The sequence below is a fragment of the Saccopteryx leptura genome, chromosome 7, assembly GCF_036850995.1.
Source record: "Saccopteryx leptura isolate mSacLep1 chromosome 7, mSacLep1_pri_phased_curated, whole genome shotgun sequence".
Lineage (NCBI taxonomy): Eukaryota > Metazoa > Chordata > Mammalia > Chiroptera > Emballonuridae > Saccopteryx > Saccopteryx leptura.
In genome coordinates, this window is record NC_089509.1 from 75,151,205 (window position 1) to 75,170,937 (window position 19,733).

General features: G+C 38.5%; 1 protein-coding gene across 1 annotated transcript in view; it reads right to left on the reverse strand.

Annotated features, from left to right (window-relative positions):
- The window catches only part of COL5A2 (collagen type V alpha 2 chain), a 169,156-nt gene that overhangs the window by 26,293 nt on the left and 123,130 nt on the right, over positions 1 to 19,733 (reverse strand). The window contains exons 17-33 of the mRNA XM_066344868.1: positions 19,521 to 19,565; positions 17,609 to 17,662; positions 14,455 to 14,553; positions 14,084 to 14,128; positions 13,872 to 13,970; positions 12,188 to 12,241; positions 11,488 to 11,595; positions 9,452 to 9,505; positions 8,773 to 8,871; positions 5,552 to 5,605; positions 4,729 to 4,827; positions 4,567 to 4,620; positions 4,418 to 4,471; positions 3,454 to 3,507; positions 2,679 to 2,732; positions 933 to 977; positions 511 to 609 (exon numbers count right to left, since the gene is read on the reverse strand). Coding sequence (XP_066200965.1) covers positions 511 to 609; positions 933 to 977; positions 2,679 to 2,732; positions 3,454 to 3,507; positions 4,418 to 4,471; positions 4,567 to 4,620; positions 4,729 to 4,827; positions 5,552 to 5,605; positions 8,773 to 8,871; positions 9,452 to 9,505; positions 11,488 to 11,595; positions 12,188 to 12,241; positions 13,872 to 13,970; positions 14,084 to 14,128; positions 14,455 to 14,553; positions 17,609 to 17,662; positions 19,521 to 19,565 — 1,170 coding nt within the window. The remainder of the gene's footprint in view (positions 1 to 510; positions 610 to 932; positions 978 to 2,678; positions 2,733 to 3,453; positions 3,508 to 4,417; positions 4,472 to 4,566; positions 4,621 to 4,728; positions 4,828 to 5,551; positions 5,606 to 8,772; positions 8,872 to 9,451; positions 9,506 to 11,487; positions 11,596 to 12,187; positions 12,242 to 13,871; positions 13,971 to 14,083; positions 14,129 to 14,454; positions 14,554 to 17,608; positions 17,663 to 19,520; positions 19,566 to 19,733) is intronic.

A 19,733-nucleotide genomic window follows, 5' to 3' on the forward strand; every position in this document is an offset into this window, starting at 1 on the left:
TGTTGAATTTAGTGGCATGTGATCTTTCACAATATTACACTATGATCCTTTGTATATCTATGATGTCCATGGTATTTTAAAAAATAACATACTTTCATATATTTTGAAAGCAGAATTATGCAACTCAAGACAAAATAAGTGGAGAGAATGATTAAAAATACCTCCAAATAATTATGCAAATTTCACTTCTTGTTTCTGCTTATTAATGGAAGTTATTAATCAAATCTATATAAGTAAATATTAGAAAGGGGTCTGTACATGAAAATGTATCCTTATGTGTACTAAGTCATATAAGTTCCATCACAAAAATGAGACTACTTTCTAACTGACACTTTAGTGCCAAGGAAAAGCCTAGGATGTGCTTATTAAATATTTATTAAAGAAGAAAAATATAAAATCAAATAACTTACAAAAACAAGAGAAATAAATTCTAGTACCATCGTGTGTCTATTGAGCAGTCATTTTAGGACATTTAAAATTTTTAAATGATGAGCTCACTACCATGCTTACCTTCGGACCGTCAGGGCCATGTCCTCCAGCCATTCCCTTTTCACCGGGGAGTCCGGTTATTCCTGGTTCTCCTCTTTCCCCCGGATTGCCTCGTTCTCCCTAGCACAACATTGGAATATCAATCTCAGTGCTTCAACTAAAAATGGGTTAAAAATAGTCCCAAAGACCTGAAAAATGACTTCTCTTAGAGAGAAATTTAGAAATGAACAAGTACTGAGGCTCAATTGTCTAATTTAGTAAAAAGCAATAAATTTGAAGTAAGGATATACTAGTTTCATGGCACAAAATATTTCTCATAAGATTGATTTTCATCAAGTACTTAAATTTTAATGCTAAAATAAAATCCTGTTTAAGATAAAAGTTTCTCTTTGAAACTGAAGCCAATGGAAGCAAAGTTAATTATGGAGGATAAAAATACTTACTCTAGGTCCCAATGGGCCAACTACCCCAGGATCTCCAGGAACTCCCTATAAAATACATTTTAAAAAATTAGAAAAAAGTTTGAGCTACATAGAAATTGTTTCCAATTATACACCTAGTTCTTTTAATGTACTGTTAGAAGTCTGACTAAGCCCAAAATATTGAAGAAGAAAAAATGTGTATACTTTTACAAATGAGAGGATATCACTGGATGAAATATTTCTCTAGAAAAATTTATATTATAACTGACTGTTTGATTTTTGAAAATGAGAACATGCAAAATACTATCTCACAAAGATAGTACATTAGTTTTTTAGACATAAAAATACATATACTAAAATGTATATTTCCTAATGAAATTTGAATAACTTTTAAAAGAAGAAAGTGAAATGAAAAGCAATAAAGTGTCGATCTTTGGAATAGAACCAATTAAACTCAATTTAGTAAGTATGTATTTCTTGAACATATAATATAGATAACAAATTCTACTAGGAAATGTGGGTTTACTGCAGTCATGACTACATTAAGTTTGTCATTTAAACTTCTTTCTTTGTAAAGATAATTACTGTATCTAGTAAGCCTCTGTTTTTTTATTCCTTGAAATTATTGTCTTCATGGAGGTGTGGTCTTCCTAAAACCAAATCTAATAGTATTACTTCCTACTCAAAAAGCCCTTCACTAGCTTCACAGTACTCTAGTTTTAAGAACAAATAGGACTTAAATTAAAATTCTTCATAAACTGGCACCTGATTCACCCCAGCACCTCATCTTCACCCTTGAGCTGTACTCTATATTCCTGACTTACAGAACTTTTTTCACTACCTTAATTTAATCAGTAAGTTTTTGTATTTTCTCCTCCCTGCTTACTACCATCATTCATTCTTCAGATCTTATAAAAGATAGTACTTTGTCCAGGAAACTTTTCCTAAACCCCATGTGTGCATTAGTTGTGTCTTCTATGTTTCTATACACACAGCATGTCCCCTACCATAGCATTTAGACCTATTGTAACTGTCTTCCTACACTCTGTCTTTTACTATAAGGGCAAGTACTTTGTCCAACTTGTTCAATTGGTTAAGGACAAGGCTTAATAGAGTTAAGCACACAGCACTCAGCAAATATTCCTTGAATAGTTAAATGAATGAATCACTCAAAGAAAAATAAATGATAGAAATAAAACAGTATCTGTTCATAACAGTTTATAAAGCCTCCATTAAAACTCTAGCAGGCATCCCCAAACTGCGGCCCCCTGAGGCCATTTATCCGGCCCCCTGCCACACTTCCATAAGGGGCACCTCTTTCATTGGTGGTCAGTGAGAGGAGCACTGTATGTGGCGGCCCTCCAACAGTCTAAGGGACAGTGACCCTTGCTCTTAAGATACAAGTAGGGCAAAAGTAAATTTACAATTGTTCATATAGAAAATAACACAATTATTAATAAATAAGAATATAAGAATAAATTGTGTTTAGTGTACTCACAACTGTAAACCTACTTCTTCCCCACCCTGTACATTTAGTGATGAAGAACACAGTCTTGGGAAGCATATGATCTGGGTTCAAATCACAACAGCTGCGTGACTAAACAGCTGTGTGCCTCTTTTTCCTTACCTGTAGAACAGGCATAATAATAGTACCTGGACCATTGTTTTGAGAATTAAAAGAGATAATATATGTAAAGTAAACTAGAACAGAGCTGCACACATAAGAAGTGATATTATAAACGAATGATTTTTTTATTTGAAACTTACCTGATCACCTGGCTTTCCACCTTCCCCAGGAGGCCCTGGAGGACCAGGAAGCCCCTAAACAAAAGCAAGAAAATAAAAATGTGATTCTGTAAAAGTTTAATAGGCCACCAGTGTTAATAGTTTACCTTTTACAATTCATAAAGCCTCCAGGACTATATTTTTAAGCAAAAGATACTGTTTAAACACAATTTAAGCAAACCAACTGAGAAAGCTACATTTCCTAATACAACATAGAAGCTAGTTTATAGGTTTATGTTTATTTGCATACCATTTAGAAAAAGAAAAGACTATTTTTTATAGGAGAGTTTTTAATATTTTTTAGTGGCTCTAAAAACAATATATTAGTTTACTAGAGTACTATTGAAAGTCCTGAAAATTTTTTCCCAAATTATGATTATACATGCTATTAAATAATTTATCATACCAATATATTTACGTAAATCATAAAAATTTATTTAACGAATTCCTTTAGACATTCTGTCAATAAAATTAGATAAGCTTTAAAATAGTTAAATAAGCCCTGTGGAGATACGAAGAACATTTTGTTGTTTTTCATTTGTTAATAGCTTTGGGTTTTAATCGGTTTTACAGAGGAGGTCTGTTCTTTCTCTTTGAACAAAAGTGTTTGATTGGATTCAAATGTCTATGCTATTTACTAAAAGAGGGATGACTTTGAAAAGTGTAAGATTTCACACCACTTCATCACATCTTTTCATATTTTTAAAAATCAGTGCAGTTAGTGGAAGAAGAAATGAGAAACTGAATTAGTGCACACCTGGAAGCCAGTGGGGCCTGGAGGGCCCTGTTCTCCTCTCTCCCCAGCTGGACCCTAAGTCACGAAGGAAAAAAAAAATCATGAAAATCAAGAGCCAGATCTTCACGCCTGCTTCCTGTTTATGTGAACCACTGCATGGGTTTCTGTTTCTTTGTATTTCTTCCAATCACATGTTTTTTTACTTTAGCCAGATAATAAACTAGCATTAGAAGTCATCTAATGTTATTGTTTGAAGTCCCTGCTAGTGAGAAAATATCTTCTAAAGCCAGCAAAGAGATTGATGACATATTTATTTTTTGACCCAAACATTAAATGTCTGGAGTCAATCATAAAATTTTGGGGAAATTGGATAAATTGGAGACGGAATAATTTATTGCTTTGATATATCTAATCTAAAATGGTAATATTTTCATTGCAGTTTATTTCAACATGTCATCAAAATGATTAATCAAATTTCAAAACTAGACTAACTAGAGAAAGCAAAGTTAACATTTTAATACATTTGGCCTTTCAAATAGATAAAATGCAAAAATATTTCTGATAAACATTTCATTTTAAAATCCTAGGATGGTGATATACCTCAAAGAATATTATACCTTTCTAGCCCCTCAAAAATAAATAAATAAATAAATAAACCTAGTGAAACTAAATGTTTATAAGATATATTGTTAGAATAAGACAGGTAATATTTTCCTTAGTTGACATATTTTTCAACTGTGACACATAAAGATGAAGAGGTAGCTTTTGCCATCAGTCTTTTATAGAAATTTAAAATGAAGAGACTAATCATCCCATGTAAAAAGACAGAATATGGCAGCACAGGAATCAAAAGAAAAGAAAAAACTGAAATTCTTCATTCTGCACTTCTTATTTACTTCCCCTGAAACTTATTCATAAGTAAAGTCTTGGACAACCATCAATGAAAAAAGCAATATGAAAATATTTTTGCTAAAAGATCACATACCGGGGGGCCCACAGGACCAGAAGGGCCAACTTCACCATCTTTTCCAGGAGCTCCCTAGTATCACACAGAGATCATTTGTGAGATGAGGGCCATGAGAATTTGAATAATTACATATATTTTTTTCCATTAGCAGAATATGTAATGGATACCCTCTGCCCAGGAACACCAGCATTTCCTGCTTCTCCAGGTTTTCCAGGATCACCCTAAAGAATAAATAGAACAAATTTAAATTTCAATCAATTTGTTTAAAACATACATGTTCCAAGTGAGAATTATGATGAGCCGACAAACATATTGTACGCTGTACTCACACTGCTCCCTTTGGGGCCCGGAAGACCCATACTCCCAGGCTGCCCTCTGATCCCTATGGAGCCGGGGGGACCTGGTCGGCCATCCTCCCCTGGAGCACCCTGCAAAGTTGACAAGAGCAATGGAAGTTTTATATAAATCCTCTCTAAATATCACATTATCCAATTGTTACTTGACTTTGCTTACTATTAAATTTATATATTTTAGTTACCTGACATTTTTATCTTAGTGATTAGAACAGTTGAGTAACTAAAAAAACTGTTAAAGTATTTTGACTAGTTAGAAGAGGTTTTATTCTTATTCTATTCACAAGCCTCATCTGTGTGTCTCCTTACACTTTCGTATAAATAGAGGAAATAGTTTTCCCTTCTTTCATTTACTTTGCTTTGTGATCATGAATACTCAAGACTTCTATTTAACATTTGCAGTATAAGAGACGGGCCCAGAATATATAAGCTGTAAAAATTTATAAGCTGTCAAAAGTCATACTTACTTATCTCTTCAATGTGTCAAATTGGAAGAGACATCAAGAAATAAGAATGTTGTTAGTAGATAAATTCCATCAATATTAAAAATACATCATTTCAACTTTTTCACTCATGTCAGGGAAGCAATTTTATTCTCAAACATTTATTTCAATAAAATGTGTTCAGTTTTTGGTCAATTTGAAAATGTGCAGATTCTAACTCTTTGCTTCCAGGGGGCAGGGCCTTTTAAATATATAAACGTGATCAGCATCCATATGATCAAAAATATTAACCTCAAATAAATTGCAAGTCTATTGAGAAATATTAATGATTGTGGACGTAGGTTTAAATTACTTACCAAAGGTCCAAGTTTTCCTTCAGGGCCTTGAACACCGGGATTGCCTGTCAGACCCTGAAAATTTAAGAAATTGTCAGTTTGTAGCTGACCTGCAATTGAAGATTATCTAAAGAGTAAAAATAGAATTGCATTAATAGGATCCAGTTTCACTGCAATGCCCACTCCCAATAGCTTTAGGTTCCTAAACAAACTTGCAGGACCATCTTGGCCTTGCCCAGCCGACTGCAGAAGGATGCAGGGTGGACAACACAACAGGCCAGTGGGGCAGCACTAGGTGGGATTCTTCTTTGGGAGGTGTCCTCACAGCACAGCCTCCTGGGGCAACCTCTAAGTTACCTGCAGTGAACAGGTCAGATGTAAGGGAAGGAGTCTACATGGTGGGTGCAGCAGCCACCCTGGTTTAGAGATCTCATGTAACCTCTATTTGTTTTTTTGTTTGTTTGTTTGTTTTTTCATTTTTCCGAAGCTGGAAACGGGGAGGCAGTCAGACTCCCGCATGCGCCCGATCGGGATCCACCCGGCATGCCCACCAGGGGGCGATGTTCTGCCCCTCTGGGGCGTTGCTCTGTTGTATCCAGAGCCATTCTAGCGCCTGAGGCAGAGGCCACAGAGCCATCCCCAGCGCCCGGGCCATCTTTGCTCCAATGGAGCCTCGGCTGTGGGAGGGGAAGAGAGAGACAGAGAGGAAGGAGAGGGGGAGGGGTGGAGAAGCAGATGGGCGCTTCTCCTGTGTGCCCTGGCCGGGAATCAAACCCGGGACTCCTGCACGCCAGGCCGACGCTCTACCACTGAGCCAACCGGCCAGGGCCATGTAACCTCTATTTGTAACAGCACCTCTGATATAGTACCAAGGTCCTAGCAAGATGAATGCCCAGTTACAAGTCACCCCCAAATCAAAAAAGCCAAAGGTATGCTCCCATGTAATTCATTCATAGCCCTCCAAGTTCACATGCAGTTTAAAAATCGGCAATCATTATGCTATAAACAATGTCAACTGGTCCTTCAGCTGGCATTCCACCTTTATTTGATATCTAGGGAAGAATATCTAAACAATGATGAACCCAAGGCCAGTTTTTTATGTAAAAGGAGAAAGCTTATGGTAGACTTTTTATTCATAGGTTTAATGCTGGGTTCAAGACAAAAAACTTTTGTGGAGCCAAATGTATCTGTTAATTGAACGTTTTGTATAATTCCTTTCTCTTTAAAGGGCATTGTTGACAATTAAGTAGAAGAGAAATTCCAGAGTTGAAATAAATTTTTGAGCAATTTTGGTTAAAATAAAATTTATCAGAAATTCTCTTTGTCAAAAGTCAAAGTTGTTTATTTTCCAGTAAAATAAAATAAAAATTATAGCCCTGGCCAGTGGCTCAGCGGTAGAGTGTCGGTCAGGCATGTGGAAGTCCTAGATTTGATTGTTGGTCAGGGTACACAGGAATAGTAACCATCTGCTTCTCCACTCCTCCCCCTTCTCCTCCCACAGCCAAGGCTCAAATGGGTCCAGCCACATCGACCCTGGGAGCAGGGGCCCAGCTGCAGAGCATCACTTGGTAGGGGCTTGCCAGGGGATACCAGTCAGGGAGCAGGGGCCCAGCTGCAGAGCATCACTTGGCAGGGGCTTGCTGGGGGGATACCAGTCAAGGTGCAGGGGCCCAGCTGCAGAGCATCACTTGGAGGGGCTTGCTGGGGGGATACCAGTCAGGGAGCAGGGGCCCAGCTGCAGAGCATCACTTGGTAGGGGCTTGCCAGGGGGATACCAGTCAGGGAGCAGGGGCCCAGCTGCAGAGCATCACTTGGTAGGGGCTTGCCGAGGGATACCAGTCAGGGTGCAGGGGCCCAGCTGCAGAGCATCACTTGGTAGGGGCTTGCTGGGGGGATACCAGTCAGGGAGCAGGGGCCCAGCTGCAGAGCATCACTTGGAGGGGCTTGCTGGGGGGATACCAGTCAAGGTGCAGGGGCCCAGCTGCAGAGCATCACTTGGAGGGGCTTGCTGGGGGGATACCAGTCAGGGAGCAGGGGCCCAGCTGCAGAGCATCACTTGGTAGGGGCTTGCCAGGGGATACCAGTCAGGGAGCAGGGGCCCAGCTGCAGAGCATCACTTGGCAGGGGCTTGCCGAGGGATACCAGTCAGGGTGCAGGGGCCCAGCTGCAGAGCATCACTTGGTAGGGGCTTGCTGGGGGGATACCAGTCAGGGAGCAGGGGCCCAGCTGCAGAGCATCACTTGGAGGGGCTTGCTGGGGGGATACCAGTCAAGGTGCAGGGGCCCAGCTGCAGAGCATCACTTGGTAGGGGCTTGCTGGGGGGATACCAGTCAGGGAGCAGGGGCCCAGCTGTGGAGCATCACTTGGTAGGGCCTTACCAGGGGGATACCAGTCAGGGAGCAGGGGCCCAGCTGCAGAGCATCACTTGGTAGGGGCTTGCCGGGGGGGGGTACCAGTCAGGGTACAGGGGCCCAGCTGCAGAGCATCACTTGGTAGGGGCTTGCCGGGGAGATACCAGTCAGGGAGCAGGGGCCCAGCTGCAGAGCATCACTTGGTAGGGGCTTGCCGGGGGGATACCAGTCAGGGAGCAGGGGCCCAGCTGCAGAGCATCACTTGGTAGGGGCTTGCCGGGGGGATACCAGTCAGGGAGCAGGGGCCCAGCTGCAGAGCATCACTTGGCAGGGGCTTGCCAGGGGGGTACCAGTCAGGGTACATGTGGAGATCTATCTCTGCCTCCTTTCCTCTCATTTAATTTTTAAAAAATTATAAAAATTGACAAACAGGAGTTTTTCATGTAAACTGGTAAAATTATTAATACATACTTCTTTGAAAAAGTAAGACTGGAAGTTACTGTGTCTTCTATATATGATTAAAATAACAAACCAATATTTAAAACATAATGAATCAGGTCAAAACCATACAAAAAGAAATGTTCCTAGTTGTAAGTTTGAGCTAAGTTTAAAAAGAAAGAAAGAAGAAGGAAGGAAGGAAGGAAGGAAGGAAGGAAGGAAGGAAGGAAGGAAGGAAGGAAGGAAGGAAGGAAGGAAGGAAGGAAGGAAGGAAAGAAAAGGAAGGGAAGGGAAGGGAAGGAAAAAGAAAAGAAAAGAAAAGAAAAGAAAAGAAAAGAAAAGAAAAGAAAAAAGAAGAAGGAGACAAAGAAAAGAAAACAGCAAAAAACTCTTTAATGAATTCTCAAGAGCATAGCTCCTGGGTTGATAGACCAAAAAATTGTGTGTTCTTACCCGAGCGCCTGGAAGCCCTGGTTCACCTGGACGTCCTGGATCACCCTGGCCTCCTTTAGGTCCTGAAGAGCCTACAGGACCCCTCTCTCCTTGAGCCCCCTGTTCCAAAGTAAAGCAGAACATGTCAGAAAAAGAGTACAGGAAAACAAAAGTAAGCATATATAAAATTATTGTTTTACAAATCAAAGCATTAATATACAAGTAGTTTGTTAAAGTAGTTACAAAGACTCCGTTGTAAACAATGTTTCTTCACATTTTGTTCTAGTTTGGATTCTTCTGTAGAATAATGGTTTTTCATCATTATCTAATGAAAGTTGTATTCAGAGACTCACTCCAATAATGTAGATAAGACAAAAAACCCACAGAATTTTGAAAGAGTAAATTTCTAGATAAAGAAAAAATTACATGTCAGCTAAAGGAAAGATCTGTGACCTTTTCTTCTCTGGAACTTCCCGGACAAGTCTGAATATCAATTCCCACATACCTCCAAGCATTGTCACCTGCTACCCCAGTCCTCTATAACACAAGAATCCCACAAGAGGGACCGGGCATTAGATCTGACATCTGTGTCCAATTTTTTTCTAGATCTGGACTCCCCGTGGCCCAAGGCTAAATCCCCACACTGGACAATGCCATCTTTTGGAGTACCATGAGTGCTTACATTGATGAACAACCTCACCTTCGGTCCAGGTAAACCATCCGAGCCCGGAAAACCACGATTGCCAGGAGCACCCTACAAATGACCCAAATGTGATTCTTACTACATAGTTGTTGATCTTTCTGTAATATATAATAACTGGGTAATTTTTATTTTTAGTACTACAAGGTTTTAGAAGCTGTGATCAAGCCAATATAGCAATAGATATGCATAAGGAAAAATATCTGACTGTACAGAAAGAAATCTTAAATTTTAAAGAATATAAGTACTGGCCCTGGCCGGTTGGCTCAGCGGTAGAGCGTCGGCCTAGCGTGCGGAGACCCGGGTTCGATTCCCGGCCAGGGCACACAGGAGAAGCACCCATTTGCTTCTCCACCCCTCCGCTGCGCTTTCCTCTCTGTCTCTCTCTTCCCCTCCTGCAGCCAAGGCTCCATTGGAGCAAAGATGGCCCGGGCGCTGGGGATGGCTCTGTGGCCTCTGCCTCAGGCGCTAGAGTGGCTCTGGTCACAACATGGCGATGCCCAGGATGGGCAGAGCATCGCCCCCTGGTGGGCAGAGCGTCGCCCCTGGTGGGCGTGCCGGGTGGATCCCAGTCGGGCGCATGCGGGAGTCTGTCTGACTGTCTCTCCCTGTTTCCAGCTTCAGAAAAATGAAAATATATATATATATATAAGTACTAAGCCAAAAAGTTATTCAAATTAAGAAATATTTTAATGCCTTGGCCAGTTGGCTCAGTGGTAGAGTATCAGTCCGAAGTGTGGATGTCCCAGGTTCAATTACTGGTCAAGGCACCCAGAAGAAGTGGCCATCTGCTTCTCCACTCCTCCCCCTCTTCCTTCTCCCTATTTTTATTCTCCTCCCACAGGTATGGCTCAATTGGTTCAAGCACTTTGGCCCATGCAGTGAGGATGGCTCAGAGGAGCCTCTGCCTCAGGCACTAAAAGTAGCTCAGTTGTAAACATGGCCCCAGATGGACAGAGCATCAACCCCAGACTGGGTTTGCTGGGTAAACCCCTGTCCAGGAGCATGCAGGAGTCTGTTTATCTCCCTTCCTCTCACTTGGAAAATAAAAAAAAAAGAGAGAGAGAGAGAAAAAAAAAGCAATAGTCTAATAATTCATTGTAAAATCAAACATAAACTCATATGTAGACATGAGAGGCAAAGGAATGGCACCATGTACTAAAATAAAAATGTCAATGATAACGGAAGAATTACACAAATGTAAAGTTATATTGTTGTCCCGTTTAGGCCTGTTACATTATACTCCAGTCACAGCAACCTCTTGTGAACTTTAAAATCACCTATCCCTTTCTGACCTCGTGGCTTTGCTATTGCTGTTTCCACCACATTCTCTCTCTAGCTCTTCACTTTCAGTTCTCAGCTAAAATGCCATCTTCTCAGAGAATCCTATTTCCAAACCACCTAATCTAATATAATACTGCAGTCATATACTCAAAATTACTCTCTACATCATCCTGTTTATTTATTAAAATGTACAATTATATTTTTATTTACCTATTGACTTATTTATTGCAAACCTCCCTATTAAACTATTATTTATGCCTGACCAGTGGTGGTCCAGTGGATAAAGCGTCAACCTGGAATGCTGAGGTCACCAGCTTGAAACCCTGGGCTTACCTGGTCAAGGCACATATAGGAATTGATGATTTCTGCTCCTCCCCACCTCTCTCTCTCTCTCTCTCTCTCTCTCTCTCTCTTTCTCTCTTCTCTTTCTAAAAATGAATTTAAAATTTTTTTAAAATCTATTCATAAACTATTGTTTACTAGACTTGAAACAAGGGTTGAGATCTTAATCTTCTTGAGTTCACTGTTATAATAAGTTGTCATGGCATAGTTGTTCCGGCAATATTAGTTGAATTCATTAGTTGAATGAATGAATGAATAAATAATGATTAATCAGCTCCTTTAATCACAGATTACCATACTTAACTGTGTGCTGCACCTGCAAGCATTTCTCTTAACTGCTCCAGTTTTCTTACTACCCCAAAGGTCATTTTTCTAAAACTATAAAAATTTATTGTATTATCAAATTTTACCCTTTCTCCCATTGGGCCTGGAGGACCAACTGTTCCTGGATCACCTCGGGGACCTCTTTTGCCTTCTTCACCAGGTGGCCCTATTGGACCCTGAATACCATGTGGCCCCTATCAAAAACAGAAGAACGGTTACCAGGAAAAGCCATTCAGCAAGTGAGGTATAGTCAAAAATTAATTTAATGAAGTCAGTGATATATTTTAAACTATATTAAATAGTTAAGCTATTTCCATCTAAAACAGGGGTAGTCAACCTTTTTATACCTACCACCCACTTTTGTATCTCTGTTAGTAGTAAAATTTTCTAACCGCCCACCGGTTCCACAATAATGGTGATTTATAAAGTACGGAAGGAACTTTACTTTATAAAATTTATAAAGCAGAGTTACAGCAAGTTAAAGCATATAATAATTATTACTTACCAAGTACTTTATGTCAGATTTTCGCTAAGTTTGGCAGAATAAATCTTTATAAAACAACTTACTGCAGTTAAATCTGTCTTTTTATTTATACTTTGGTTGCTCCGCTACTGCCCACCATGAAAGCTGGAATGCCCACTAGTGGGCGGTAGGGACCAGGTTGACTACCACTGATCTAAAGGGATAATTCTCATAGTTATTGTTTTAACACTTAAGCATTTGGGCCTGTCCACTTCTAGACAATATATACATTCTTCTTATAATTTTAAAAACTGAAGCCTTACTGGTTCCCCTTTCGGGCCAGCTTCTCCTTTGAAACCCGGAACTCCTGGATCACCCTGAAACAAAAATATCTTTAGTTGTAAGAATCAGAATGTTTAGCCAAACCAACCTGCTTTAACTAACTATAGTGAATGGGCCTTGAAAAATTTATGGAGCTGAGTAAGTATTGAAGAAACAGCATAACATAATCATTTTTAAATTTTGAAAAGCTTACAGAATGTGTGTGAATTTTTATAAAATTCAATAGAATATGGTGGTAGTTTATTATTTTACAGTGGCATTCAAGATTTATTTTTTAAACATTAATTTTTACCATACATACTAGAGTCATAATTATTTAGTTATTATTCCAACTTGATAATTAAAATTAAAACAATGACAATTTCTATAAAAATTATACTTAGGGTTTATTTTAGGGAAATAGACTTGTTTGCCCATAATCAAAATAATTTTATGTTTATATTCTATCAAAAGTTTTGACAATTTCAAATGGGGAATTTCACCTTTGACTCCACAGGGTTTTAGGGGTTTTTTTTGTACAGGGTTTTATAGGTGTGTATCTTTAAATACCAATCACAGCTTAAGTTGTAGAAACCAGACTGATAAATTGAGGATGTGATAAAATGAAATGTGAATTCTCAGCAACATTCGTGTTTTAATAAATCTGTCACCAGCACTTAAAAAGTATTTATCAGCATAACCAAATTACTTGGAACTGAATCCAAAATATTTGTTTTAAGTAGAACTAGAAAAAAAAACGTTTTAATTTTTATATTTTAAACTAAAACATATGTAACCACAAATATTCAATCTACTTTTTTCTTATGGGCTCCTAATATTTTTTCTAAAAATATTTTCTATATATTATATAAACTCATTACATATGAACAATATGTTGAAATCTCTCTTCAAGTCCCATATGTTTTCACTTATATGTGGAGTCTAATGAAAAAATAACAAACAAAATAGAAACAGACTCATAGATACAGAGAACAGACCAGCAGCTGTCAGATGGGAAGGGTTTAGGGGGTTGGGTGAAAAAGGTGAAAGGATTAATCAAAAGGAAACAAAAACTCATAGACAACAGTAAGGTTTACAAGAGGGAAAGGGCAGAGTGGGGGGAGGTCGAAGGGGGGAAAGGGAAGATAAAAAGTGATAGAAGGAGACTTATATTAGGGTGATGAACACACAATACAATATACAAATGATGTATTGTAGAATTGTACACCTGAAACCTATATAATTGTATTAACCAATGTCAGCCCAATAAATTTCATAAAAAATTATTAAAAGAATAACTCTCAAGAAATAGTTGTTGAATCTATTTTTAGTCAAATTATGATTATAAATCCCCATTAAACCTCCACATTTCTCCGCTGGCTTGCAAATGTTTCTACAATATTTATTATTCAACTAATCATAAAATTCTGAGGTGGACCATGAAGTTATGGCCTTACTTTAAAAAAACAAAACTAAACTTTAACATAATGCAATAATATTCCACTTTGAATTTAAACATCAAAACAGTATGTTGACATTTGCATTCACTTTACAGGGATTCTTATCTTCATTTGCCTCATTCAGATAAGTCACATTATCATTCACTGTACTTCATTCCATGCTATTTCTCTTGGTGATCTTAGTTCAATTGCACTAACGGATAACAGTTGTTTTAAAGAATGTTACCGGCTGGCCTCGAATTCCTGGAGGTCCAGTGCTACCCTGAGGTCCTTGAGATCCAGGGGGCCCAGGCAAGCCAGGAGGACCAGAGGTCCCGGCGGAGCCCTATCAGAATGCAAAAGTGATATGATGAGCAGAGGCTTATTTAAAAGTCTACAGCCAGTGTCGAGAGCATTGTATTTATTTGAACTTTATGTAGCATAAATGTAGTTGCTTACCGTTGGGCCTTTGGCACCAGGAGTACCATCAGTTCCCACTGTACCCTAAAAGACACACGAAAAGTTTATAAATTATTAAGCCACATCTAAGGTGGTATTCTTAGATGTCTATTCATCTTCTAAAAGGAGGCAGTAAAAGTTACCAAAAAAAAAAGTCAACTAACATTATATCCTTTAAAAACCACTTTTATGATGTTTTCCATAAAATAGACAAAACTTGCAGAATTTACAAGGGAAATGTGGTTTTCTTATGAGTTGTAAACACTCATTCAGAAATCAAACAGGAAGATATTAAAAAGACAGTCTTTGTTTTTATGTTATAAAACATGTTCAGCTTTCTGTGATACTTCTTAAAAATACTAGGAACTTACAGGAAGACCCTGAGAGCCAGCTGGACCTGGGGGCCCGGTTTCACCTCTTTGTCCCTGGGGGCCTTCAGGACCTCGTGCCCCAGTAGGACCTGCTTCTCCCTGAAGGGATACAAAGGGAAATGTTCATTTAAAAATATATATAAGCATAGTATGATTCAAAGTAGATTACTTAATTTGGAATTTTACATTTTACACCCAAACATGTATGGGGCTTAAGTGCACAAATTGGTTTACAGGGGATATGTGTCTAACCTAGGAGTGAACTTACTTGCCCATCCTTTCATCCTTTCAGGTATAAAAATACTCGCAGCATTAACAGCAGAGCAAAGTGGTCAAGGCAACCTGATAGCTACCCTTATTTCAACCCAAGAGTGTGGTCCAGACAGTAAACAAAATATAAAATGTGTAGTTAGGTTTTAATTCAGATAAACAACAACTAATTTTAGTATAAATTTATCCCATTAAATATTTTGGGTATATGTATATATGTATACTAAAATTTATTCTTCATTTAAGTGGATTTTTACATTTTATCCAACATAGTATGTAGTTATGTATACCTAATCCTAAAGGGACCTGAACCTAAAATTTTAAAACTAAAATTCTAAGCCTTAGAAAGCTCATTAGTATCAATAAATATATAAGATTCTTCTTCAATCTCTATTATCCTTCAATGAAATGCAAACAACCAGAACTAGAAGTTTATTCTTCTTCCAGAGATCTAGAGACCATGGAAGAACCTTATAAGAATAGCAGAATCCTGGCCAAAAACAAAACCTGAGGAACTTTATGTTGGGTTTAGTGGTAGACTAAGGGAACAGTTCCTTAAAAAATGGTTTTGCTAGTGTTTGACTTTAAGAAGTAGTTTTCAGCAGCCGAAAGCCAGCACTAAAATAACCCAGGAGGAGAGGGAAGTATCCAGTGAGCTGTTGTATAAACGGTGCTTGCTAGTAAAGTTTTAACTAGATGTCAGAGTAGGAGCAAAAACCACTTTCTGCTAAGTCAGTCCTGGACAGTGTGAGTATTCATTCATTCCTTAATTCTCCAGCCAGAGCTCAGTCTAAAGGTGGAGGGTCTTACAGGAAGAAAGAGGGGATTTTGCATATTTTGATCAGGGTACTTAGGCAAGTTGGGTCTTCCATGGCCAGAGTAATTGGCAGCAGTATTTAGTACTTCAGGGAGCAGAAGAGAGTCAGAGGGGAACAGAAGGTCCCACCTTCCTGAGTTCAGAGTGAGTTCTCAGCAACAGAAGGAACTGGTTAGTAAAAAGACTTAGGGCATCATTTTAAAGCTGTCCCACCCCTGTGGCACAGTTTAAAGATGGCATTAGGGAGTGCTTGAAGAAAAATTTGACTTGATGACTCTCACATTTCAGAGTATTTGAAATGTCAGGGCAGACATTTTTGAGGGTTAGAGGGTTGTCCTGTGGTTCAGGTCCAATTTGAGTAGCAGTACTAACAAGAAGCAGTGACATATCTCAAGGGCATCCTCTGCATCAAGCACTGTGTTAAGGGTTTGCATAGATTATTTCACTTGCCTTTCAACAAAATTCCATAAGAAAACAGGATTTAGAGAAGTAAGGTAGCCCTGGCCGGATAGCTCTGTTGGTTAGAGCAGTGGTCCCCAATCCCTGGGCCACAAACCGGTACAGGTCCATGGGCCATTTGGTACCGGTCCATAGAGAAAGAATAAATAACTTACATTATTTCCGTTTTATTTATATTTAAGTCTGAACGATGTTTCATTTTTTAAAAATGACCAGATTCCTTCTGTTACATCTGTCTAAGACTCACTCTTGAAACTTGTCTCAGTCACGTGATACATTTATCCGTCCCACCGTAAAGGCCACTCTGTGAAAATATTTTCTGACATTAAACCGGTTGTGGCCCAAAAATGGTTGGGGACCACTGGGTTAGAGCATTGTCCAGAAGTACAGAGAAGTGAGGTGATTGCCATGGCCACAGTCATTTTGTACAGCAGAATCTTAAGAGTAAATCCTTTCTTCAAGATGAAGAAAATTATTGCCAAAGAGAAACTGGGTGTGGGGGGTAATCAAATATATTGTGTTCTTTACAATTTGAAAGTCGTGTTCTGAATTTATTCATTAATTTAGCTAATATAGTCTTTCTTTTTTAAGTGAGAGGCCAGGAGACAGAGACAGACTTCTACATGCACCCCACCTGGGATCTACCCAGCAAGCTCCTACCAGATGACATTCTGCCCTGCAGGTCCACAGCTCCATTGCTAGGCAACCAAGCTATTTTTAGTGCCTGAGGGGAGGCTATAGCGCCAACCTCAGTGCCTGGGGCCAACTTTGTTTGAACCATTCCATGGCTCTGGGAAGAGAAGAGAGAGAGAGAAGAGAGAGAGAGAGAGAGAGAGAGAGAGATAGGAGAAGGGTGGAGAAGCAGATGGTTGCTTCTCCTGTGTGCCCTGACCAGGAATTGAACCTGGGACTTTCACATGCCAGGCTGATGTTCTACCACTGAACCATCCAGCCAGATCCCTAATATAGTATTAAATCTCTTACTGTAATTCTTGAATTTATTCTCCAAAGTATTGAGGGAAAGAATAAATTGTGACCCACTAAAAATGTAAACATCCGAGAATACTTTAATCTATTTGCATGTGGAGTGCCAAATAGCCTCTCAGATCATTCCTTTAAATGGTCAGGATTAAAAGACAGAAGGTAGGGTTGGGCAGGAATGTGAGAGTCAGGCAGAGGCAGAGGCAGGAGTAAAAGCCAGCATTGTATGAGAGAACCGCCTTATGACAAACTGATTTATTTTAGCCTCCTATTGTTTAGAACATTCTGCTATTTATTACTGCCAGGATCTGTATCCAAGAACAGAGTTCCAATTCAGATTAAGCTCTTATTCCTTGCAGCTATTACAAATGTCTGGTCTTAGAGTCGTAATGCAACAGATTCTTTGATATTACATTTGTATGATTATAAGTAATTATCTTTTAATTGTATATTGTATAGTAATCTAATTTTTACTTTTTTTTTTCTGTTTTCCTACCATTATGGACAAAAAGAACACTCTGAACTCCTTCGTTAGTTGAGAGCAACCTCCATATCCTTCAGTTAATAAAATGACTTTCTTTACTTTGGAATTCATGTAATCAAGAGCTAAATATATTAACATTTTACCTTCATCCCAGGATTTCCTGGAAAACCAGGAGAGCCAGCTATCCCAAGAGGACCCTATAAAAAGAAACCAGAAAAATGATCAGATGTATATTTTAATCACTATCTAAATGTCATTTTTTATTCTTCAACAAAATTCTATATTTTGACACATAAGAATAATCCACTTAGTACTTTAGAAACATAAAAATAATAATGTAATTTTAATATTATATAATTACCTTTCAACATTGATATGAAATAGTGCTAAGAGATATGTCCATTGATATGAAACATAATAGGATTTCCTAGTCATAGCATAGAAGACTGAGTCAGTAACAACCATAAATTGTTTAAAACAATTGCTTCTTTTTTTAATTTTTAATTTATTGTGTTGACATGGTTTCAAGTGTCCCACCCAATATAACACCCTCTCCAGGGGTCTCCAAACTTTTTACACAGAGGGCCAGTTCACTGTCCCTCAGACCATTGGAGGGCTGCCAAATACAGTGGTCCTCTCACTGACCACCAATGAAAGAGGTGCCCCTTCCAGAAGTGCAGTGGGGGCTGGATAAATGGCCTCAGGGGGCCGTAGTTTGGGGACGCCTGCTGTGGTGCCCCCTACAACCCATGCAGGGTCTCTCTTCACATCCATTTTCCCTCATTTGACCCCCACCCCCTTACTTTCACCCTCCCTTTCCCTCTGGCTATTGTTATCCTGTTGTCTATATATATGTTATGTATGTCTGATTTTGGCTAATCCCTTCACCTTAAAACAAATGCTTCTTAAGAGATGTAGTTTCTTTGTGTTAATCAATTCATAGAGGCAGATTTTCAAAAGTTATGTTTTGTACCAGAATCTAGGACTGAAAAGTATGAAAATGATACTTAAGAATCATCTGGATATTTTAAAGCAATTTTTTCAGGCTAATAAGAAGCAGATATTTGTCAGTATTCTACATTTGGGAAGATATGCATATAGTTTAAAGCAATGCTTTAAAGACTGGGTTTAAAGGATATGAGTGTAAGAAGAATTTCATTTTAGGTTATCCTGGTTCTTTTAAGAACCATCAGCTTTTAATTTTATCAGTTTTGTGTTTTACAAAGTGCTTTTTAACTATACCTACTTTGTTTCCTTTTTATAAGTAAAAAGGGAGAAAAAATCTTAAGGGGAAATAATTTTAAATCCAATTTACCCTCCCAGTAAGTATTTTCCTGAGCTCATCTGCTTTTCATCTATCCATCCTGTAAACCAGGGGTCCCCAAACTTTTTACACAGGGGGCCAGTTCACTGTCCCTCAGACCATTGGAGGGCCGGACTATAAAAAAAAAACTATGAACAAATCCCTATGCACACTGCACATATCTTATTTTAAAGTAAAAAAACAAAATGGGAACAAATACAATATTTAAAATAAAGAACAAGTAAATTTAAATCAACAAACTGACCAGTATTTCAATGGGAACTATGCTCCTCTCACTGACCACCAATGAAAGAGGTGCCCCTTCCGGAAGTGTGGTGGGGCCAGATAAATGGCCTCAGGGGGCCGCATGTGGCCCGCGGGCCCTAGTTTGGGGACCCCTGCTGTAAACCATGCTATATTCTTGTTCATTTTATATACTTCTCTTTCAAGACTTAGCTTGAAAGTTGATCTTCTTTAAGTCTTCCTTATCATCTTTCTCTAGCTACAAGTGTAAGAATTTTCTCCTTTATAATCCCAAAACTTCAAGCTATAGTCTGTTATAGCAGTTAGCAATAGCAGTGTGCTCTTAATTGCTATGTCTTTCTTCCTTGATAGACAAATCAATGTTTAAAGACAAGTACTCTGTGTTTATCATCTTTTTATTCCAAGTGACTGGGACACAATAGGTGCTCTGTAATGTTAATGAATACAAAAATAGAAGAATGAATAAATATAAAAATAATACAACTCACCATTGGCCCAGGTTTTCCAGGCATACCATGTGCCCCTCGTTGTCCCTAATTAAGAGAAAAAGAGACAAGATTTTACTATATTTGCTCATAATTAATATGCTTTATAAAATTTCCATGTTATATATTAAAGAATATTAAGATTAACTAACAATAACTTTAACTAAGTTAGTTGAAGTAAAAATACATATTTATACCACACTGGTAAGGTAGTAA